Raw genomic sequence first — 25,082 nt, 5'->3', positions numbered from 1 at the left:
CAGGTGTAGTATAGTACAAACCCACTTTCTCTACTAACCAAAAGCAAAAGGCATACAGTAAAAAAGAGAATTTATCCAACATGAAACAAAGTGAATTTAATCACAAAACACATCTCTGCATGTTCTCGGTGTAAGAATGAAGAGATTTTTAACTTGTTGAACTGATTGAGATTTTTGTTTTTCCTCCTTTGTCTCTGATTGCTGCAGTTTCAGCTCAGTTATCTCTGGTGGAGCCAATTTACTCACAATAGGCAAATTAAGCACAGCAGAGATCAGATTATTATTACACAATCTGAATCAAAATCCCCTTCAACTCAAAATACAACTGATTTTAAATATCATATTGTGAATATCTCTCAAAAACATCAGCTTTTCGTGCGCTCTCTGTCTTTATAGGCATATGCCACACAGCTTTCAATATACTAAAATGTTCCTTTACACCATGATATAGTGTATATACATACCCAATATAGGTTCAGAAGGATTTATTATTTCAAAGCGAGACAGCTATTTGTTTATTCTGGGTGATCAGACCTCTTTTTATGTTTATATTGAACAGAGTTTAGCTGTAAACTTAAACTCGATTGAATCATAAAGGAGTCGGGGTAAAGTCAATCTTGCCTATAAGAGGAGGTCTGATGAGCTAACTGCTGTGCCTATAGTGAATTTACATTTAAATCATGTTGCAACTCTAATGTATGTTGCACTAATAAATCAAAAAATATGCTAAATGTACCACGACTGCAGCATCTTGACATCTTCACAGAGAGCAGGACAGTGTGTTAGTCCATCCATTCACATTGCATGCATCATAACACTTTGGTTGAATGGTGACTTCTTCCTCCCAGTATACCAGTATACCAGAGTGTTGGATGTTGTGAGCTCTCCCAAAGTGAAGCTAATGCTAATATGTTAGGTGTCTGATAATGAACAACCCCTATCACGATTAGCATTAACCTCAACCTGGGACTAGACTTGACTTCTGCTGTTGGTGTTCAGGCTGTTGAGGATGTCCTGCAGGGGGTGACAGACAGACACACGGATCACTGGCTGCCTCTGAGAGGATCATTCATATGTGTTTCACTCACAAGTATGAGGCAATAACCTGTGTTGGAAAGTAACTTTTACTTTTACTCAAGAACTCTACTGAAGTACAATTTTGAGGTATTTTACTTGAGTATTTCCATTTTCTGCTACTTTATACATCTACTTCACTACAACTCAGAGGGAAATATTGTATTCTTTACTCCACTACATGCATTTGATACCTTTAGTTAATTTGCAGATTTATATTAATAATACAAAATATAATCAACAAATAAATGATGATGTATTATTATGGATAAAGATGGTGAAATACACAACCTACCTGCAGTATATAAAATAAAAGTAATGTACACATAAATGCATCAATAATTATAATGTAATGTAATGTAATATATATTATTCTGAAATGGGACATTCTGCATAATGAGTACTTTTACTTTTTGTACTTTAAGTATATTTTGATGCAAATACTTTTGTACTTTTACTTAAGTAAAATGTTGAATGCTGGACTTTTACTTAGAGTATTTTTACACTTTGGTATTGTTACTTTTTCTTAAGTAAAATGTCTGAGTACTTCTTCCACCTCTGGTAATAACTGGACATTGTTGTGTCTTTGTGGTAACCTAGGTAACAGTTACAACAGCGAAGATATTGGAGAATGGATTACAAGAAAACTGTCATTTTATTTTTTACTTTTTGTCTATAAAAAAATCCAATCAGAACGATTAGCCTTTAAAAAAGGCTTTGAGGTAAAAAATACTTTCATCTAAACTCTTACTATTAATTAGAAAACTAAATATACAGCACTGCACTTTATCCTCCTCATATTTACCTTTAAACAACCTTTAAAGTTTGATAAGACATCATTTAGGTGTCACCAGTCCCAGTAATTCAGCTTAGCATGTTAATAAATCTGAAATACATTTCTTGGGGTTTCAAATATGTTTGTTCACCGAGTTTTGAAAGACTGAAAACAGTCCAGATGTGAGACAGCTGGAACTATCAGTAGTCAAGTTTTGTTTCTATTATCTCTCTCCAGAGATGTTATGAAGTAAAGCAGGATGTAACAGGTGTGGTTGTCTTTCGACTACGGTTAAGAATCAAGATAGTAATCTGAGTTGAAATGTTGTCAGGAAGTAAGTGTGTCTGTTTGTTTCTTGTAATGGTAGTTACTGACCTGTTTCCTTCCTCTTTCAGCAACTGGTGTCTCTCTCCTTCTTCTCTGATGAACACCACTCTCTCTCTCACTCTGTCTTCGGTCTGCTCTCACCTCTGTATTGTCTCTCTCTCTCACCCATTGAACAGTAAACCAAAATGTGGGTTTGCATGTCTTTTATACACTTGTGTGTGACTCATGTGAAATTCCCCGTCTAACAGAATGACTATTAAAAAGAAAAAAGAAAATCACGCAACAATTTTTCAGTAAGATGCCATGATCATTTATGTAAATGCTGCCTACAGAAGAGTAAATGTCTTCATTTCTTGGATTCTAGCAGGTTATTTACAGTTATGTCGAAGACAATGGCAGTTTGACATCATGAATTTTAATTCAATTATATGTTCATATATGTAACACGTCAAAGGGAAACTGCTTTTCAGCAACATGTGTAAAAGCTGAACCTCTTCAAACTCATATGAAATGATTATAATGTGATGTTCAGAGAGATTAAATAAAACAAGAGATGATTTAAGTAAAATGGATAAGAGCCACAGAGGCAGCCACTGAAGGAAACTAAACCACCTGTTGGCAGCTGTGGCAGCTGTGGCTCAGGCGTTAGAGCGGGTCGTCACAAGGTTGGCGGTTCAATCCCCAGCTCTTATCGTCTACATGTCGAAGTGTCCTTGAGCAAGACACTGAACCCCAAGTTACTCCCTACTACTCCGAAATGTTTAGGTTGGGTTAAATGCAGAGGTCAAATGTCATGTATGTATGTGACAATTAAAATAAAGTTTAAGTTGGCTCTTCTAACATTTTCTATTGACTCAATAAAGAGAATTGATGGATAAATAAAGAGGACTTGAACACAATAAGAGTTTCCTTCCTTTAAGAAATAAGACTGAAGCTGAGTCCCCTTCGTCATAGCATATTTAGCAGTTAGTATACAAAATAAATCAAAACACTTTAAACTAATAGGAAATAAGGCAATATCTGCGACGTCAGACATCCATGCAAACAGCAACACTGCAAGTTAAACTTCACAGATAGAAAGCAAAATGTCTTTGAGATTTAATTCATATTTTGTGTTCTTCAAGAAAGAAATTCTTTCCGGAGACAAATTGTGGGTGTCTCACCATCAACCACAATTCATTAAAACATTTTCCAGTTAGGAGCACCTCCTCTATTTCCATTGTGCATTGCATTGCTCTGGTTTGTGTGAACTTCATTTAGTCACTTTTCAAGTGTGAACACACTGTTTAAAAACCTGCTCACAAGTAGTGTTAGTGTGGATTTGGAACGCAGTGCACGAAATCTTCAGCCATGCAAGCAGCTCTTTGAGGCTGTACTTAAGACACTGGTGGTTTGAGATAAATGTTAACATCAGCTTGCTAACATGCTCACAATGACGACGCTAACATGCCAATATTAAAGGAATACATTCACCCACAAAATTACCATTTCTATATTAATTACTCACCGGGTGTTACTTTGAATTCTTGAAGAAAACTTTGTTTTTCTCGCATGCCTCCACGGTAAATGAAGAATCAGAAAATGGAGTAAATCTTTGTTGGATTGAAGTAAATGGAGGCCAGGTTTAACAAAAGCCAAACTTTATCAAAACATCCGTTTACAAACTCTCACACATCTCGTGCAGTATAATCCAATTCTTGTTTATCTACTCGTATGTTCACTACTTCCCAAATACCATTTTCGCCAAAATCGTACTATTTAAAACACGTCCTACTCTACCGTCTCACGCTTGCACAGGTGCATTGCAAATCCGTGCGAGTCCAGATGAGTGTGAGAGTTTGTAAACGGATGTTTTGACATAGTTTTGCTGTTGTTGAACCTGGCCTGCATTTACTTCAACTCATTAAGGATTCACTCCGTTTTTGGATTCTTCGTTCGCTGTGGAGGCATGTGACGAAACAAAGTTCTCTCCAAGAATTAAAGGTAACACCTGAGGAGTATAATAAACAAATGGGCATTTTTGCCGATGAAGTACTCCTTTAAGAAGATATAATGTTAATTATTCACCATCTTAGTGTTTTAGCATGCTGACATTTGCTAATTAGCACTAAACACAAGTACAAGCACTGAGGCTGAGGGAAGTGATGTTACGTGATGTGCCGAGGCTTCGGAGCGTGTGTCGAGTAATCCAGGAAATTTTCTGTGAAGCACGTATCGAGGCTTGTATCGTTGTAGACCAATGACGTCATTGAAGACGCCCAAAGCCGAAATACAGTTGAGAACTTATTATTCCTGAATAAAAACGAATAATGTCTCCCATCTATCATTTTCATATAGTTACACAAGCACAGTCATTGCGCTCTGCCCAGTTAAACCACTGCCACATATCTTGAATATATCTGCCTGTTTTACACTATTTGAGCGATAGGTGGTTTTGTTTGCATTTGAAGCCCAGATGAAGCCTCGTGAAATGAACCCTTTTGCGAACCAATTTGCTGGAGAGCTTCAGTGCTTTACTAGCTGATGGGAATGTCATTAGTTTTACAGGAATGTGGTCATAAACCAACATTTTGGACAAATGATAATTTTGACCTGGTGGTGGCGCTAGAAGAAAAGTCAGAAGATCACCAAAGTCCTTATGTTTCATGTTTGGGACTTTGGATATCTGTACCAAATTTCATGACAATTTTTCCAGTATTTGTTAAGATATGTCGCTAAAAACACAAATAACCTTGTGGTGGCGCTATTAGAAGAGTCAGTAGTGTTGGTAGTGGATACATACAGTTTATCATGTAGGATTTTGAACTTGACAACATTTTAACAGATTTTCTAACTGCGATCATTTCATTGAAGTCACAATGATTTTAAAAACTGCCTCATATTATTTTCATACCTTTACTCAAACAGATATTACACATCCATTTCATATCAAACCACCTGTACAATCACTGAACATTTTGACTGTGCAGGGTCGTGAAATGAATTGGATTTCTGTTTGACAGTTAAGGGAGTGTCACCAGCGGGGATTTTGAAAGAGACCCTTTTCCACGAAATGACTGTGATCCTGCACACTATCCTCGTTACATATCTCAGATGCCGCCTATAAACTGGCCCAGAATCTCACTGCCCGCAGTGTTTGCTTGTGGTAACCCAGTAACCAACTCATACTGCTTGGTTTCTGAGAAGACAAGGTGCCTCCCCATCCATTCTCACTATCTCACTGAGCACACTTTGGCTTCATGCAAACCTTTTTTCTTACACTCATTCAGTGTCGTGTACATCACATTCCTGTGAGCGTGTTAGAGAGGAAACACGTTAGAAAAGATTGGTGATGTAGTAGTTGAAGGGAAAAGGTTGAAAGGACATGAGGAGGCGGGGGAAGAAGCAGAGATGCAGCAGGGACCCTCCCCTTCATGTACTGGAAATTTACAATGTGTAATATGCCAGCTGAGGAGGCTTCAAACGCAATCCTCACTTCTTCTGTCTGGCTTTCTGTCTCCTCGCTCTCATAGATTGCGAATTTAGGGAGGAAGTTGCTTTTTAAGTTTCCCTTTTCACTTTCAAAAAGGTTATTTATTGTCCTGGTGATCAGAAAACATTATATCATGGGGTAATATACATGTTGAGAGACAGAGAAAGAGTGTGTCTGTTGACTCAAAGAGGAACTGACATCACATTTAGATGTTAAGTGGAAAGCAGATCCTAATCTTTCTATGAAGTTAAAGTGAAGGGACAAAACATGACATTTTGCCAGGAAGACCTTTATCACATCATCACTCATTATGTTGCCTAATTTCAATTCTTTTTTGAGCTACTACTGTGGAAACCAGAATTGAAAGCCAGTGTGAAAGTTTGTCTATTATTTTATGTATTGTATTCATGTCTAGTCAAAATTACTTTCTTTTTTCGCACATCTTTTTCAGTGTTTCCACGTGGGCAACCGGAGGGCTTTATTTCATTGTTTTCCTGTCATATGTGGTATATGCATGAGAGGCTCTGACAGACATACAGCTGATACCATCTGATAATATTTCCAGCTCCTCTATGCCGTCATCTAGTCTTTGTCTGTGTCTCCTCAAAATGTGACATGTGTTTTCAGACAGAGGCATGTAGTTTATTTTCATATTATTACCAGCATCTGTTTCAGACCAAAAGCAGCTTTTGTTGTTTCTCCAAAGCAAAGTGAAACTATTAATAAACACTAGATCAACAGAGGACAGAGTTGTCTTTCATTCCTGCTCTTTCACAGCGACATACGACAACCGCTTGGTTTCCCCTGTCGCTATAATTAGCAGGTTTAAAGGAAGTGTGGGAGGTGGAAAGACCAACGCTGGTTATGATTCAATTCCATATAGGCCTACTTTAAATATACGCACACTTCTCAACTTTTGGGGTTATTGGAATGGATAGTCCCCATCAACTGATTCAATGAAACTTAAATACTAGGAGTACTTGTACAACAAAAAGTCCCTTTTTTTTTCTAAATGAATGTATAAAGATGTTTACCTGTTAGAGGATTTATATAAGTAAGTTAGAAAGAAATAATTCAATTGAGTAAAATGTTATTTTTTTTAATGTTTCAGAACAAAAACAAAAAGAAAAGATTCGGGACGTTTCAATGACAAACTTTCTGAGTTTATAAGCTCAAATCACTTCATACATTGCAGTTATGTCCAGGTTTTCAATCACAAATTAGTGTCTGGAGGATGAGTGTGTGTCTACGTGGGAAGTGAGAGGTGAAGCAAGAGAGAGAGCGGCGGCGACTGGAGCGAATAACGTTGTCGACTCCAGCCGGAGCAGGAAAAGTAAACAGTTTGGTTTGTCCGTCCTGGGCTACTGTAGAAACATGGCAGTGCAACATGGAGGACTCCGTGGAGTTGATCCGCTCCCTATGTAGATATGAACGGCTCATTCCAAGCTAACGAAAAACACAATTTTTATTTTCAGGTGATTATACATAAATCTGAATGTAACCCAAAACAGTATAGAGAATGGCCAATGCAATGCTACGGCAGAGACCCACAGGCTTCAATTACTTGAGTGTTGACAACAATAAATTCACAGATTCACGAGCGGGAGACGTGCATTCAGTTCAACATTACCAAATTTATTGAGTTAAAGGTTAAAAAACAATTAGAAATTGATATCCTAAAAAAGGAGAAAACAATCAAAAGTTAACAATATTTATTCAACAATAATAGTTAAAACAGTTTTCCCATAAAAACTCCAACTGTCCTCTCTTTTAAATTAGAACCCAAAAAGAATACTAAAAAATGCCAAATACTAAGGCAGGGTACTGTCTGCGGGGAATTTCTATTATGACACCTCTTTAAACTCACCACATGAGCACACTATGAACTATTTCTATACACAGCAACCATCACTGCAAATAGATAATGTATGAAACTGTAAAAAGTTACTATCACCCTTTTGGGCCGACCACACGGCATGCGAAGAGAGGGGAAATACCACGACTAGTCTACTCCCCGCAGGTCTCCCACTGCCTGGAAGAACAAAAACAAATACAAAGTAATGTTAATCAGTTGGTTCAGGTTTACAAAGTTAAAAAGTATTTCAAGGAATAACCACCAGTATACAGCAGTCTGACTTGGATATGTCCAAATCAACAAAGGAGCAGCTGGACACAGTCTCTTTTAGTCCATGCAGAACAATCAGTAGTCAATCAGGCTTCGGTGTGAAATACACCGAGGCAAAGCAGCAGTCTAGCTAAAATCTGAAAAAAGAAGGGAGATATAGTAAATATCAAATATACCTGTAGGAATACCTCGGAGGGAGTAACCCTCCTACATTACCAGCCTACTTTTAGTTACCTTACTCCTCAGGACCCTACTTCACTGGCTCTGCTGTGGCTCAACCGGGGGAGGTGCAAAAGGCTGAATCTTTCCCTAAAAAGGTTAGATTGACCATACTACTCTTAAGATATGATATGAAATTAACAGACATAAGTGTTTCTGTAACATACCTTTTCAGTATGGGGTAACAGAGCATCACTCTGGACGGCTCAGGACACAGCGGCACTACAAATCTATATACAAAGGAAGTGGTTAAACTCACTATAAAGCAGAGCCATTTTTCCCTCCCAAAATCTCTCCCTTACCTTGACAAACAGTGTTGACCTGCCACACATCTACCCAGAGTCAGACACAGAGACTCTAATCACCCACACCTGCCCTTATGAAGGCAGGAAGCTCCCCTCAACCACACCTACAAGGGACGGTGCTCCCTGCGTAGGTGCTGGTCCTCACATAAATATAATATATACTAAGGAAAACATACTTATTAATATTATATTCCATTTCTGTCAATAGATCCCCCTAATTGATACACTCTGGTCCTTTAAATGAGAAAAGATTAAAAAAAAATATGAAACTTATTGACTGTATTAAAGGGACTGCTTGTAACTTTTAGAAATGCTTGTTAACAGCGACACCTGTGGCCGTGAAGTCAACGAAAGTCAGCGTCGGGCTCACGCTTGCTCGCTCTAAATAGACATGAACGAGCATCACTCAAAACAGTGAGGAGACACACTTCAACTAAAACCACGATATTACTCTATAATGTTAGCTGACCAGATGAAGGTCTCTCCATGAATCACTGCTGATCCTAGTGTTGGCTTTTCCTGCTTTAGCCTCCCGACCGCGGCCGGAGGGAACAGGGGAGACACTGGAGTTTTGGTCGGAGACGATAACGTGACTCGCTGCAGAGCCCCGTCACTTCACAAGACACGGGAAACCTCTGTTGGTCTGGAGGAGCTGCAGCATTTAATTCTGCACAAATGTCCACTGTACATTCACTAGATATTCTCAGAGCTACGAAGTCTTCTGCAGTGTGTAGTGTGCGCACATAAATGTGAGGTGAAGCGAGAACGCGTGCGTTGTGTGAGTGAAGGCAGGCAGGCAGAGGAGCAGTCTGAACAGCGTAGCCAAACGCGAGCACGCATTGGAAACCGACCCTGTAGATTTATACGTGTAAAAAGTTACAAACCCTAACCCTTTAAATGGTTAAATGAAAAAAACATAAATCAGTCAATATTTATAACAACATATTTACACATTCATGTAACATTCATGTAACTAATAGGCTATACTAATGAGGTTTTGTCACTTAGATATCATGGAAATTTGTAATCATGACAACATTTCAGCTACAAACTGCTTCTGATTCAGACTTAATTTGATTAAGTTCTCTATGTTTGAAAGATATTAGTTCAAACAAATAAAGCCTGTTAATTTTTTGTTTCTCCTTATAGTCGCCGCCAACCATCAGAACATTTATATCAATCAAACCAAATGCTAAGAAGATTAAGCGGACAGCATTAAGTGACCTCCACACTGCATCTATTTTAATGTATCCATTCAAAAGCATAACATGTTTCAGATCCTCACATCTATATTTCAAAACCTAAATATAATCATAATAAATTAATATTAAATCTATTGGAAATGTTGAATGGCCATTTATGAATATGGCTCCCTTATGGATGTGTAATCAAAATACATTTTGATCTTGTTTTGTTGATGTCTTATTGTGTTGTTGATTTTTTCAGGGATTTTTTTACTTTAATAAGTGTTTAAATTGGTTTGTCGTGGAAAGTAACTAAGTACATTTACTCAAGCGCTGTACTTAAGTACAATTAATTACTACTTTATACTTACTCCACTACATTTTGGAGGAAAATACTGTAGTTTTTACTCCACTACATTTACTTGATCATTTGAGTTACTTGTTAATTTGCCGATATATGTTATTAATACAAAATATAAATCAACTAAGAAATTATTATGTATTAATATAGGTTAAGATACCCAGCAGTGTATAAAGCAAATAAAATTAGCTCCACCTTTACATTAATTTGATGAATTACTGAATTATACTTCAGTGATATAATATATATGATTCTAAAATGGGTATAATGAATACTTTTACTTTTGGTACTTTAAGTATTTTGACGCTAGGCATAATACTTTCGTACTTTTATTTGAGTACGATTTTGAATGCAGGACCTTTACGTGTATTTTTTACATTGTAGTATTGCTACTTTTACTTAAGTAAAAGATCTGAATATTTCTTCCACCACTGATGGTTTCATTAGCCTATTGTTTTGTAACCACTCAGCTGATGTGAGAATGATTAAAGGAAGATTAAAACAGAAATAAACAAATAACACAGTAAAATTGACTAGCAATGTGAACATGAATACTTAATTCAGAAAGCCTGTGATGTGATGATGATAACCTCAATGTCTGCTTCTGTGAAATGGTTTTCTGTATGAAATTGTTTCATACTTCTACTCCTGCTCAAGTATTTTGTGATCATTGATTAATAGTTGTGTCCATGGTTTGAAGGTGGTACTGAAAACAGAATGGAAAATAATAATACAAATTTATAATAAATAATAAATAAATAAATAAATAAATAAATAAATAAATAAATAAACATTGATTTTGCAGGGAATTTTTGTTTTTGCTGTGAATAAATGAACAACGACAAGCTGATTACAGTAACAAAAAACAAACAGTAATGTTTTAATTTAATAAAGCCTAAATGCCTTCTAATTATCTAGATTATCTTTGTATTCATACATGTTGAATTAGCTTTAAAGTGACTGATTAACAAAAGCGGCTTAAAAGTTCCTTTTTCGGGACACAGACATTTGAAAAAGAATATATTTCAATACTTATCAAATGTGACCATTAAATCCCCTAAAAATGACTGAAGCAATTGTCTAATTCATTCTACATGTGTCCTTTAAAGCTGCTTGTGTATTTAGAGTCATCACAAATAAATTCAGCCTCTAAATCCTAAAAACTACATCCAAGACAGAAATGACTGATTAGATTTCCTCATTGTTTATCAAATGAGCAGCACTGCCATCTACTGGTGAAGGTCAACTATTGCAGCATAATTAGTAAAACTCAAATGTCTGCAGTGGCTTCAGTTCAGATGACAACCGCTCACAACAGCACAGTCAGTTGTAATTAAAGCAAACACTGATTTAAGATCCTTTTTTTTCATCTAATTCATTTTATGTTAAAGGATAAGTGTAAAAGACCACAACCAAAAAGGAATTGATCCTTACAAGTTTTTGTCTTTCCAAAAACTATTGAAAACACATTAATGAGCCACACTGTTGCACTGGATGACATGTTCTTTTATTACCATAAACATGGGCACTGTGGTTTATTTTGGGTCAATCCCACACTCACCGTCCTGCTGCTGTAAATACTTACTAAAGCTCCAAATCTGTGTTTGAAAAAGTCTCCAACAAATGCAATATAAACTGGAAAAACAAAGTTTGGAAACTTGTGTTTGGTTGATTATTTCTCTGTTGTTACAATGCTAATGGTCATTGTATTTTACATGGTTGGAAAGCCTGTTTATTTACCTTCGCAATGATGTCCAACTTGTAATGATCATGCATGTGTGGGATGAGCAGCACAGCTGGTTATGTGGGTAGCGCCCAAGAACAATTTGCCAAAATGCTCCGTCAATGGTAAACAGTGTATTCTCCTGTTGGTATTGACTCTTGTTTTGAGTGGTTTGGTGGATTGGATGATTACACTCTCTATCAGTAACAGGAACAAACAAGACATATTGGCTATTTTACACTTTATTAATTTAATATACCGTCAGGAGCCTCAGTAGCGGGTGTGAAGATCCATACGCAGCCACAACAGCCTGGCACCTCCTCCTCATGCTGGTCACCAACCTGGTCACACGTTGCTGTGGGATGGCGTTCCATTCCTCAACCAGGATTCGTTGCAGGTCAGCCAACGAGGTTGTGTTGGTCACTCTAACACGTACAGTACGCCTAAGCTGATCCTACAAGTGTTGAATTGGGTTGAGGTGTGGACTCTTGGCAGGCCGTTCCATTGTCTCTACTCCCACATTGTGGAGGTAGTCTGTGATAACCCTGGCTCTGTGGGGGTGAGCGTTGTCATCTCTGGAGGATGAAGTTAGGTGCCAGATTGTGGAGATATGGGATCGCCACTGGCTGCAGAATCTCATCCTGATATCTCACTGCATTGAGATGGCTTTCAATGATGACAAGCCTTGTTTTGCCAGTGAGGGAGATGCCGACCACCAAAAGCTGTTACTCCATCGGTGCTACAATCAGCATAGCGTTCTCCACGTCGTCTCCATACTTTGACCCTGCCATCCAACTTTGGCAGACAGAACCTGGACTCATCACTGAACATGACATTCCCCCACATGTTCAGGTTCCATTGTCTGTGTTGTCGACACCAGCGCAAACGGGCCTGACGGTGAAGGGCAGTCATTGCAGGCTTCCCGGTAGCCTCATGAGAATACACTGTTTACCATTGGCAGAGCATTTTGGCAAATTTTTCTTGGGCGCTACCCACATAATCAGCTGTGCTGCTCATCCCACAAATGCATGATCCTCACAAGTGGGACATCATTGCGAAGGTAAATAAACAGGCTTTCCAACGATGTAAAATACAATGACCATAAGCATTGATACAACAGAGAAATAATCCACCAAACATAAGTTTCCGAACTTTGTTTTTCCAGTATATATTCCTTTTTGAGTAACATTTGTTCAAAATGAATACCCAGCTGTTTTAGGAAATTATTAATAAATTACTAATTATTATTAGTATATATTGTGACCTCTTCAGAAGAAATGAATCGGCTTGAGGCAGAGAATCAAAAATTACTGAGAGACCGACAATTGTTTTGGTCTTTTCTTGGGATTTGTAGACAATAACAAAATTTAAAATATCGCCAGACTTCTGGTAGGAAATTACACCTACATAAGGTCTAATTATGCTCATTTTAGCTGAAAAGTATTCAGTGCATTTAAAAGAGACCGGAAATCTCCTAGTCAACCAGCTCTAATTATAAGATCAGTATCTATGGTGAACAGCAGTGACTGCAGGATATTCAACAAACCACAGTTTTCTTTAGTTTTTAGTTTTTTTTTCTTAGTGGTTTCACACCCTGATGACATTTGCCACTCTTAGCTTCTCACAGTCTCATTGTCTAATGGAGCAACACACAGACAGACAAAAAAAAATGAAATGAAAAGTTATATACTGTATGCATCCTCAGTTCAAGGACAGCATAAAGAAGTAAAGTGAATATGCACCACCGAAGTGAGCACACTAATTAGGTTCCTTACTGAAGAGAAAATTGTATACAATCATAGAAATCTAAAAGTTAATAATCTTTTAAAATGCTATCTACCACGTTTTAACCATTTCACAGAAGTTAATAGTCAGAAGTTTAATGCGCAACTCTGTACCAGGAACTGACATTTCGTTGAGAAATGTTAACGACACTACTGTTTTGATGTTTATAGATATGTTCATAGGAAGAAGTGTGTGTTGCAATCACACAGAGAGAGAGAGAGAGAGAGAGAGAGAGAGAGAGAGAGAGAGGGAGAGATTGTTCTTATAACAGCCTGTAGGCACTCCTTCTTTCTTTATCTGCTGCTCCATTTCCCCCCCACACAGAGGCAAATAATGCAGGTAAGAAGCAAACTCTTTTTATATTAACTTCCAAATGATGTAAAGCAGCTTTTTAAAAACACAGATAGATTGTAAATCCTAAAGTTCTTGGTTACTGTAGATTCTAGAAATCAGAAATTTTAGCTTTTAATACGGGAACCACAACTGCAATCAGTAACTTTGACAAAGGTTAGCGGTGCTTCTACTGTGTGGAGACCAAAAGAGGTGTGTTCATTAACGCAGGAGTGTTTGCATGCATGCTGATCTCATTGCAGCTGCACACAAACAGGCCCGGTCTAGATGTGCATGAAGGCAGGGCCCTGGGGCTGCAGGAAAATATAACAGATTTATTCCTCTGTAATCATTACTGCTAATACAACACCTGACACAAGTCCTGTAAGTATGTGTATGTGTGTGCTTGTATTAGTCATGCTGTGGGGACAAAAATATGGTGTCAATATGGACATGTGGAGATTCAACTCTCATTTGCGGACAAAAAGCTGGTTCTTGTGTGTTTGACCATTAGATTTTCAAAAGGTAAAGGAAGGGTTAGGGGGTAAACATGGTGGTTATGGTTATGGTTATGGTTAAGGTAAGTATCCAGCAAATGAATGTAAGTCGATGCAATGTCCTCTTAAGTGCTAAAAACAAGTGTGTTTGGTGGAGTTGAAGAGATATGACATGGATTGCAGTGCTACACTCACTGTGTTGCAAAAAAACTAAAAGATAAAATATGCAGTTGATATTTTATCTTTTAGTATGTGCTGCAACACAGAAAAGTTTCTCAGCAACAACACAAAACGGAGATAAAGGAAGGAAGTCTGTGGTGTGTGATGTGGACATCAGTCTGTCTGCATTTTAGGCAACCGACACATGTGAAATCCATGCAATCATCCATGTTACACATCTCCATCTTCGTCAGTGGTAAAATGATTGCTTTCAATTTGCAACATTTTACATTTCCTGTCAAATTTCAGAGGAGAAAAAAATTGCTACAAAATCTATGCATCTGTGGCATCAAATCAATGTCTACTGTGTTTCAGCTCATCACCGCAATGGCCGAAATGAATGGGACACAGTTGAATGCAGTGAACCAGCTTTTAGCCAACCACAACGCCTCCAGCAGCTCCTGGCAGAAGGAGGCAGTGAGAGGAATCCAAATAGTAGCTACTCTGCTCATCTTCCTGGTGAGAAATCCTCTATAAATATTGTACACTACCACTACACATAGGGCTGGACACATTGACAAAGGAGCTGCATAATGTTATATAATAATAGTTGGGATCACCTGTTGGTTATGAGGTTTGGGGGCCACAAACACAACCTTGTTCAGAGCCACTGAAAGACTGTCAGCTTGAATTTATGTAAATTATTGTGCTCTTAATGTATTTTAAAGAAAAAAATAATTCTACATTTTGGGAAATACTCTTTCGCTTTTTTGCCGAGTTAGTTGAGTTGATGATACCACTCTCATATCTGTACAGTAAATGTGTAGCTGCTTTATATCTAATAGATATTGCTTTAAATTGGTTCTCTTGATTTCTCTAGGTGGGTGTATCTCTGAATGGGCTGGTGGTTTGGGCACTTGGACTGCGGCGTAATCGTCACGTGGGGCGCAGAGGTAGCAGTGAGGAGACGCGAGCTGCCAGCAGTTTCCGTATCTATGTCCTGAACCTGGCCGTGGCTGACCTGGTGCTGCTCCTGCGTACTCCCCTCATGTTGGGCTACGTCGCTAACAACTACAGCTGGCCATTCGGCCGTGTCTTCTGCCACGTGATCATCTTCCTGCGAGGCCTGGGGTTATACGCCTCCGCTTTCCTTCTCTGTGCCGTGGCACTGGAGCGATGCTTGTGTCTGCTGAGGCCCGTGTGGGCTCGACTGCGACGCCCCGCCTGGGCTGTTCCTCTGGCCTGTGGGATCTTATGGCTGATAGCCACCATCTTGTCGGCCCCGTACCTCCACTATGCCTTCCTGAGTGACATAAACGGGACATACCATTGCGTGGAGAGTGGGGAGTCTAACATGCCGCTGTTTGTCACAGAAACAATAGTTGGTTTCATCTTGCCCCTGCTGGTGTTCTTGGGAAGCAACCTGGCTGTATTGCTCACCGTTCAGAAAGCAGTGCCCTTAACACCGACCTCCTCCACCAACCCTTCAACTGCCCGCAGGATGACCAGGATGTACCACATGCTGTTTTTCACCATGCTCCTCTTCCTCACCTGCTGGGTGCCATATTTTGTTTGTCGGTTCCTTCTGACCTTAGCCAAGGGACCGCCTAAACGGGAGTCGCTGTATAACGCAGCATTTTATGGCAAATACGTATCTCTGTTCCTGGTGTACATCAAGTGTGCTCTTAACCCGGTGCTGTATGTGTTTGCTGCCCGAGGCTTAGGCCGTGCTATCAGAATGTCAGTAGTCTCCACGATTGAAAGACTTTTCAACGATGAATCCATGGATTCCATCAGAAGGAAGTCACTCAAGAACTCACTTAAGAACTCACAGATGTAACAAAGAGGTCAACAATGTTTTTAGATTTCGAGTAGTTTTTATATTTGACTGGTTGGTTTCTCCATTTGCGCAATTTGCTCACACCCCCCAAAATAGTTACCTGTCTAAATAAATCAAAGACGAGTTTGAGTTACTGTAAAGCAAAGCACGTGCTTTAGGCCATCGTTTTAAAAATGAGTCCAAAAGCCACAGCAAATGGAGAAATAACTGAATGTCATTAATGTTACATTCCCTAAATGTAGAGATGTAATCCTGTTGACAGACAAAAACTGAACCAGGCCATGTATTTCTACTCTCAGGTAAGGACAAGAAGATATTTGGATGTAAGCGTCATCAGTAAAAGTACATGACTGAAGACTTCAGAAATGCAGCTTCTGTTGCGACACGCTGAAGGCAGGGTCATAATTGGGCATAAAAATGAATTCATGAATCATCTTGTCCGTTGGTTCATGGGCAGGGAACACCTTCATTGTAAATAACAAGCCAAAGTGAACACATAATCATTTCAGTGCCAGTTTCCTGGCCCCGGGGTAAACCTAATATGTCATGTGGACTCCAAGATAACGCACCGTAAAGCTTGCATGTACTATATCTCTACTATGGTCCAAGGAATGTGATACTGAATGTATTTTATCAGTGAGTCAGATCCATCAATCTGCTGAACTCATGCTCAAGATGTCCAGAATAAAACAGGTCGTAGTCTATGCATCTGGTACTGGTTGTACCTAACAAACCAATGAATGTACGTACTATAAGGCTATAGACTCTTAGAGGACTGAAGCACAACATGCTGAGCAGAATGTAAATAATATTGCAAGGTCATTATCTCATTGTGAATGTATGTACTGACTGGACTTCATTTATGCACAGGTAGCTTTATTATTGTTTGTTGTTTATAAAAGCACATCTATTCTGTCATTAATGGTAGCACTTTACATTTATTTTCTTTCTAAAAACATGAATAATAAAAAAAAATAAAAAATCTTTAAATGGCATCTGTTTAATTACACCTGATCATACAGTCACATCTGCATGCACTCAGGTCTTCAAGGTCCAACAGGGAAGAATTTCAATTATGAACAACCAGTTAGTCTTTATTTACAAGTATAGTATTTGTTTAATGAAGTTTATGTGTTCTGGTGTTTAGGCTCGACTACGGAGAAGTTGGAAAATCTTCTACTAAAGAAAACAAAACAAGTGCAACAGTCAATTTAATTATAATTTAATCACTTATATATAATTGAATGCTGTAAAATACTGAGGGCAGGGCACTAGAGAAGGAGCACACGGGTAGCTGAATGGTTAAGGCGTATACCACATATCCGCAACTAGGGTTGGGCGATATGGTTTCTAAATAATATCTCGATATTTTTAGGCTATATCGCGATATACATTGGACCTATAACCGCTTAATTATTGAGAATTATTACATTTTGACAGATCGTTTCTTTACGGCACTGGTTTAGCGGCCCAGGAAACTCACAAACCATGCATTGTAAATCTTCTCACGTCATGCTACTCAGCCAATCAAATCAGTGCGTTCTGATAAGCATTGCGACTCGTGTCAGTGAGTGAGACAGACACACATGGGAGAGACGAGACAAGAGGCAACAGCTGGAGAAAAAGGTGGTGTGCTTTGAAAAGAGAAAAGTGGACAGCGAAAACAGAGCTTTTTATCCAGAGTGGACAGACTCTTACATGTTCATTCTTCCCACAGGTAGTTCAAAACCAGTATGTGTCATATGTTCAGAGATTGTGAAGATTATTAAAGCGGTAACTTCTTTTTTGAAGTGGATGCTTGCATCTTCCATCACCTTTTCCGACCTGAACACGTATAAACTTGTTTTGGCGCTTCCCTTCTTCTGGTCTCCGCAGGCTCTTTCTCTGTTCCCTGCTTCCCTCCAGATCCAAAAACACACACCCCTACATCCCACATGGAACAAGCCGCGATACATTGAGTATATTCGACATATTGCCTACCCTTAACCGCAACATGCGTGGTTCAATTCTCTCCACAGTGCTGACCTTTGTTTCATATCACACCCCTCCCCCTCTCCCCTTGTTTCCAGTCTGCCTCTGTAGCTGCCTTAGCTTCCAATATTTAAAAACTCCAAAACATAATAAAAAAAAAGAAATAAAGAAAATGGTTTATTGAGAAAGAAGTAGAAATTAATGTCAGTTTTTGTCTTAATTTATCTGCTTATATGATGCTCCTTGTATTTTACCAAATTGTTTTTCCAAACTTAAAGAAACTGAATGGTTTAAACTTTTCTTTCAAATAATTACTAATTTGCTGTCTGCCTCAGTGTCTCTTTTTTTTAGTACTACTGTTGCCACCAAAGTTGGACATTTCCTTATTTTTCACATAGTGGCTGCAATTTTTTCATTTTGTTGCAGGTATTCCACAACCACAAAAAAGTAGAACTGAGTAATATTAAGACCAAGTAATACTTCCTCAAACACCAAAGCTCTCAACAATGTGTGCACACTTGCAAACTTCGTACATCTATAAATGTCCTTAAAAAAGAAAAATATATATATATATTTCAGACCTGTGTAAGCAGGGAACTGGTGGTTTCCGTCTCAACAAGGTGCACCACTGAGCAAGGTGAAGCCAGGGCTGAAGAGCTGATCTGCTTGTTTGTGTGCCTCTAGAAGCAGCGCCTGGTCATCTTCAATGGCCTCTGATTTCTGTAGGATTTCTCCCAGTTTCCGGGCGGTGGTCTCAGAGTCACTGTCTGGTATGATTTTTCTCAATCGAGCCTGAGGAAAACAAAAATATTAAGCACTGCTGTGTGATTTTGTGTGTTTCTAGTAAAAGTGGAGTATTGACAGTGTTTTTGGAAAGTGTTCCCTGAAACTGAAACAAGAACGAAGCATTATCCTGTAGATGACATCAACTCAGATAATACAAAACCACATTCTCTCTCTGCCTTTCGTAAGAAATATTTTTTCACAATATCACAAAGAATTTGCACAACAGAGAACATGTTTAGACTTTCCGGTAAGATTGCAGAGGAAGTGTCCAGTCAGACATTTTGACATCTTATTCATAAAAAGTAACTGAGCAATATGAATGCTGCAGCTGTTGTGCAACAGGGACAAGTCAAGCTCATACTAGATTTCCTGAAAGTGTGCTTTGTGCACCACCCATACTCACCTCTAATGTTGTTTCATCTTTTTGTGGAGGTAGAGGTGGAAGGTTGAGTTCTGCTTGTGCAGCTATCTGTAAGAGCTGTGTGAATACAGAGAGGTAGAGCGGAAATTCATGAGTACAATTTTACATCTTTATCTCGTCATGTAATAGATGAGATAAATGAAAGACAGTAACAGAAGTGCAGTAAGAACGCTGCAAATCTCTGCCTCGTTATGATTCACGTGTATTAGAAAACTGATAAGACGTTTCCTGTTATTGCTCAGACCTATTTCCTCAAGAATTAATCTATTATGTCATCTCCCACACAACAGCCACATTTCAACATGCGGTTCAACGGAATCAGCAAGACGTCAAAATGACAAAGAAAATTGACACTAAAAAATTGACACAAAATGCAGTCAACCACTTCTCTATCTGGTTCACCTCAATTCTGATGTCTACGGTAATGAAACGGCCTACTTAATGTCATAAAGTCTAAAAGACACTTTTGTCAGAGTTAATAAATACTTGGAAATTATTAAAAAACAACTTATGACAATAAAAATGCCCGCCAGAGTGTTTTGTCAAGAGCTACGTTATGAAAATAATGTATCAAGACCAAACAGATTTTAAAACAAACAACTTTACAAATGATGTCTGGATGTTTGAGTGCAGAGACATTTAAAGATGATCAGTTGGATGCTGTAGACCAGTACAAGGATGGAGAAGGATGGATAAAGAGGAAGCCAGACGAATAACTACTGTATGTAATAAATAGGGCTGTCAAAGTTAATGCGATAACGCAAATTTGTTTTAACGCCACTAATTTCTTTAACGCATTAACGCAAGTTGCTGTTTTTAGGTTTTAGCAGGCTCAGTTTTAAAGCGTGAAGTGATAGATATTGGCATCATGAAACTAGAAAACCTAAAAAATCCATTGGTACCAACCATGTCATACTAAGTTGTCGTGAAGGAGGCTAAATAACACTCCAAACTTATTTCAAAGGGGTCCCTTGGTCTCTGACCTCAAGATATGTGAATGTAAATGGGTTCTATGGGTACCCACAAGTCTCCCCTTTACAGACATGCCCACTTTATGATAATCACATGCAGTTTGGGGCAAGTCATAGTCAAGTCAGCACACTGACACACTGACAGCTGTTGTTGACTGTTGGGCTGCAGTTTGCCATGTTATGACTTGAGCATATTTCTTATGCTAAATGCAGTACCTGTGAGGGTTTCTGGACAATATTTGTCATTGTTTTGTGTTGTTAATTGATTTCCAATAATAAATATATACATACATTTGCATAAAGCTAGCATATTTGCTCACTCCCATGTTGATAAGGGCATTAAATACTTGACAAATGTCCCTTTAAGGTACATTTTGAACAGATAAAAAAATGTGTGATTCATTTGCAATTAATCGCGATCAAATATTTTAATCGATTGGCAGCCCTTTGAGCATATTTTATATGCTCAATGCAGTACCTGTGAGGGTTTTTTGGAAAATATTTGTCATTGTTTTGTGTTGTTAATTGATTTCCAATAATATATATACGCATATATAAATACATTAAGCAAGCATATTTATCCACTCCCATGTTGATAAGATGTGTGATTAATTGCGATGCTTGATGTTTTGCTATGGACAATCATGCGATTAATCACGATCAAATATTTTATTCGATTGACAGTCCTATTAATAAACCAAGGTTTAATTTTTTATTTTTTAGTTAAATAGCCCAGCATAAACTTGACAAAGCAGAAAACAGACAAAGAAACTCCTACCTCGTTTTAACAAATAAACAATCGACTACAGAATAAAGGAATAATGATATACACAAAATAACACCGTATATTAAAAGTTCAGGGCACAAAGACCTTTTGTTATGTTTTTTATTTCTGTATGCTGGAATGTGTGAGTGTTTAGCACCTCGTTAGCTTTCTCCTCCTCCTCCTCCACATGGTCTCTCAGCATACTGCATGTATGCTGTAAAGAAACAGTCTGCTCGTCTATCTTCTCCAGAGCACGGACCACAGCCTTCAGGTCTTTCTGGAAACCCAGACAACACAAGAAGACATCATGTAACACAATTACAGACACCGTTTACTAACTTATATTACAGATAATTAAATACACTGATTTACACACACATTATTAGTTGCACTACATTGCAGCTGTACTTATTGGATTATAATGCCGTTTATTGCATTAAGGACTGCAACTAACAATTATTTTCATCATGGATGTGTTGATTATTTTTCGCATTATCAATTAATCATTTCTTCTATAAAATGCCACAACATAGTGAAACATGCCCATTGCAAAGTCCCAGAGACCAAGGGAACATTAGATATCAAACTGCTTATTTTGTCCAACCAACAGGTACACAGTTTAAAATAGTAAAGAAAAGCAGCAAATCTAACTTTTAGAAGCTGAAACCAACAAATGTTTGACTTTCTTCTTGCTTAAAGGTGCAGTGTGTAGGATCTGACTGCATCTAGCGGTGAGGTTGCAGATTGCAACCAACTGAAGCTTCTCCCGTGTGCCAAGCGTGTAGAAGAACTATGGTGGCCGAAGTGAAAACGTGAATGGCCATATCTAGAGCCAGTTGTTGTAAGAGTAGTGTAGGTCACAGGTTGTCAAACTTTTTGGGGCCAGGTACCCCTTAGAGGGGAGAACATTTTCCAAGGACCCCCCTCTTAATTGTAACACCGATTAAGCATATGCTTTCTACTATTTGTACTCTACTTAGATGCCAAAGGAGCTATTTGTGTTCTATAACTTTTTTCAACCTAAATACTTCAGACCTGTTTCATCGTGATAAACAGAAACACATTTCAATTTGAATCTTATTAAGGTAAGATAAGATGAGATAATCCTTTATTAGTCCCACAGCGGGGAAATTTGCAATGTTATTGAATGTTAATATAATTTATTTACCTTTAAACAGAGGGTGATTTCATTAAATTGCATTTGGACTCAACTTGACAGCATTTATAGCCCACATTTCAAGTAATTGATCTTAAAAGCTTTCAGAAAATGAACAGTAGCAAGACCAACGTAAACTCAATAAATCCAGATATTTAAATGTATCAGTCTAAAGCTGACTTTCAGTAAGTGCTTCAACTTTAAAATAATTAACTTACTGCAGCGTGTTACATCATATCAGAGTTTCTATTGGCCCAAAGCTAATGTGGGTGAGAGTAATGGACATATATGCTTGTTTTATTGTGATGATGCGGCCTGGCTAGAATGATCCCCATCTGCAGATATGCACTTTTTAATGATACAGCAAATGAATTCGTGGACCCCCTGACAGAGTGCCACGGACCCCACTTTGAAAATAACTGGCATAGGTGGTTTGGAGAATAGCAGAGTCAGTACGAAGAGTGTGTGGGTATGTGTGTAGTGAGTGTTGAAGCAAGAGAGAGAGAGTGGTGGCGAATGTGTGTGAGCGAACAAGTGAGCTGGTGGAGCAGAAGACAGAGTTAGTTTAGCTCTGAGAATATCAAGTGAATGTACAGTGGAAGTTGCAGTTTCTGCAGAAATAAATGCTGCAGCTCCTCAAGACCAACAGAGATTTCCCGTGTCTTGTTTTCCAGCAACTGAGTGGAGTGACGGGTGCTAACTCCGGAGCGAGTAACGTTATTGACTGCGGCCCAAGCAGGAAAAGTTAACACAGTGGTTTGACCGTTCTGGGCTACTGTAGAAACATGGCGACTGGCTCCGTGACACTAAAGAAAACATACTTATTAATATGATTTCCCATTTCTGCTAATAGATCCCCCCAATTATTGCACACTGTTCCTTTAAATGATGGATGGATTACCAAAATTGTTGTAAATTAATTTTCCATCGAAATACTAATCAATTAATTGTTTCAGCACTAACTGCATGTAAAAATAAATTATAAGTTACATTTTTTACATTTCACACAGAGTATCACAGTCTAGCTTCTCACACTACAGTGTTTCTCACCTCCAGAGCGCTCAGAGTCGTCTTTCCAACCACTGAGTTCTTGGCCTCCTCTTTGTTGAGACGTTGAGATGAATGCTCCAAATCTTTTTGTTTCTGCACTGGAACTTTGAGCTCTGCACATTGAGCAAGAAACCTAAAAACGTTTGGGAAATATGTCAACAAAAAAACTAAAAAAAACTGATCAAACATGATCGTTGACAATCAAGGTTTTTTTTCTACTCAATACTTGAAGATCAAATTGAGGATTTGGGTGATAATTTATGTTCATTCAATTTTCACTGGAGTCGTATCATGATGATACGTTCTTACATCACTTTTTACTTCCTCTTATTCGTTAAATGTCACTGAGGGCGCAAAGGCCTGTACTACGAAGCAAGTTCAACATACGCACAGTATCTTTTCATTATCTTGCATCACTAAACCCAACAACTGCAATCATGCTGAGCGGCCCTACGGCGGTGGTTATCAACTCGGTAAGTCAACCCAGAGTTTCCCAATCTAGCTATGGGCGTATTTACATATAACGGGGCGGTGTTTGCAGCATATGACCAATCAGAAACATTGTCATACACACCATCATTTCCCTTGAGGAAATGATGGTGTGTATGACCGGAACTTTTCATCATCATCTTAATTTTTGACTTCTCAGAAATTACCTGTTTTTCAGTATGTTCAGATGTTCCTGCCTCTCTTTCTTCTCTTTCAGTCTCAAAGGAAAAGTTGCTCTGGGAAAACAGATCAAAGTGTCATTACAAAGTTGATTTTGACTGCTATTCATTGGCAGTAGAGTGCCTCCTAGTAAATGGGTTCAATTATACTGACCCGACTAGGGCTGACCCGAATGCTTCGAAGCTTTGACCACTGTCTTGGTATTAAACCTCCAAATCAGTACTGGAATGCTTTGGATTTTTTTGTTGTTGTTTTGTTTATATAAGTATGCAATAATAAAGTATAAATCCAAAAATAGCACATGAAATAAGGAATAATCCCACATTATTCATATTCAACATTAATTATTATTAGTTATTCTCAGACGGATATCGCTGTTGTTGTGTGTAGAGGTGTGCGTGTGTGCAGTGGTGTGACAGCAGCACTATCCCTGGCACTGAAACAGGGAAGATGGAGACAGACTTTTGCGGCGTGAAGCTTTGAATACCGTCGAATATTTCTCACCAAAGCTTCGAAGCCCAAAAAAATCGATATTCGGGACAGCCCTAGACCCGACCCATACTGGATTTTTGAGGCCGATATCAATATTTGGGAGTTTAAAAATCTGATAATGACACATAAACTAGTCAGTGCTCTCTGTTGAACAAACTATGTAAAAAAAAAAATCTAAATGACCTCTGAACTAGTTGGCATTTCCGTGCTGCAATCTATTGTTACTCATCAGTTGACATATGTATACAACAATACCAACACATATCTGCAATAAGATGGCCAGTTTATTGCTCTATGAACAATACATACGTATGTCAGAAGACACACTCACTTTATTAAGTACACTGATAATCTAATGCAATCCAGTGCAACAGCTCTGCCACATATGCTACCTTTACGAGGCTTATAATGGCCAGTTGGAGAGGTGTTAATTCAACTGCGTGTTTATAACTAAGGTCACAGTTTCATGTTTGTAAATGGGGTGTGCAAAACATTAGAAAACACCTCTCAATATAATGCAGTCCAGTTCAACACCACTGCAAACTACAACCTCAATAATAAACTTATACTGTAGTTCTCTCTGACAGTGTCAATCAAAGCTTTGTAAAGGTAGAATTTGCTCTG

General features: G+C 38.4%; 2 protein-coding genes across 6 annotated transcripts in view; one reads left to right on the top strand and one right to left on the bottom strand.

Moving 5' to 3' along the window:
- The first annotated feature begins 3,990 nt into the window (after positions 1 to 3,990).
- On the top strand, positions 3,991 to 17,166 carry LOC119480681 (C5a anaphylatoxin chemotactic receptor 1). 3 transcript variants are annotated; one of them, XM_037757206.1, is made up of 3 exons: positions 3,991 to 4,159; positions 14,712 to 14,855; positions 15,217 to 17,166. In XM_037757206.1, exons 2-3 carry the CDS (start codon positions 14,724 to 14,726, stop codon positions 16,174 to 16,176), a joined length of 1,092 nt encoding a protein of 363 aa, XP_037613134.1. In that variant the 5' UTR covers positions 3,991 to 4,159; positions 14,712 to 14,723; the 3' UTR covers positions 16,177 to 17,166. The 3 variants fall into 3 exon arrangements, with proteins under 3 accessions (XP_037613134.1, XP_037613118.1, XP_037613125.1); XM_037757190.1 differs by lacking the exon at positions 3,991 to 4,159 and adding an exon at positions 13,599 to 13,689; XM_037757197.1 differs by lacking the exon at positions 3,991 to 4,159 and adding an exon at positions 13,766 to 14,064.
- An 86-nt stretch (positions 17,167 to 17,252) lies between these two features.
- LOC119480700 (centromere protein Q) overlaps positions 17,253 to 25,082 on the bottom strand; it is a 10,688-nt gene continuing 2,858 nt past the window's right edge. For 2 of the 3 annotated variants that reach the window (XM_037757234.1, XM_037757218.1), the window contains exons 4-8: positions 23,954 to 24,022; positions 23,298 to 23,430; positions 21,249 to 21,368; positions 19,337 to 19,411; positions 17,253 to 18,939 (exon numbers count right to left, since the gene is read on the bottom strand). In XM_037757234.1, the coding sequence (XP_037613162.1) occupies positions 18,760 to 18,939; positions 19,337 to 19,411; positions 21,249 to 21,368; positions 23,298 to 23,430; positions 23,954 to 24,022 (577 nt within the window). In that variant the 3' untranslated portion in view covers positions 17,253 to 18,759. The remainder of the gene's footprint in view (positions 18,940 to 19,336; positions 19,412 to 21,248; positions 21,369 to 23,297; positions 23,431 to 23,953; positions 24,023 to 25,082) is intronic. The other variant, XM_037757226.1, reaches the window with a different exon arrangement.

This window comes from Sebastes umbrosus, chromosome 2 (assembly GCF_015220745.1).
Source record: "Sebastes umbrosus isolate fSebUmb1 chromosome 2, fSebUmb1.pri, whole genome shotgun sequence".
Lineage (NCBI taxonomy): Eukaryota > Metazoa > Chordata > Actinopteri > Perciformes > Sebastidae > Sebastes > Sebastes umbrosus.
The sequence above is the reverse complement of the archived record's forward strand: the minus strand, read 5'-3'. Positions and strand labels throughout refer to the sequence as shown.

What these genes read in the sequence shown, in the direction of transcription:
- LOC119480681 (XM_037757190.1), top strand. An exon ending in CTACTCTGCTCATCTTCCTG is followed by an intron (nt 14,856 to 15,216) that starts GTGAGAAATCCT and finishes TGATTTCTCTAG; the next exon opens with GTGGGTGTATCTCTGAATGG.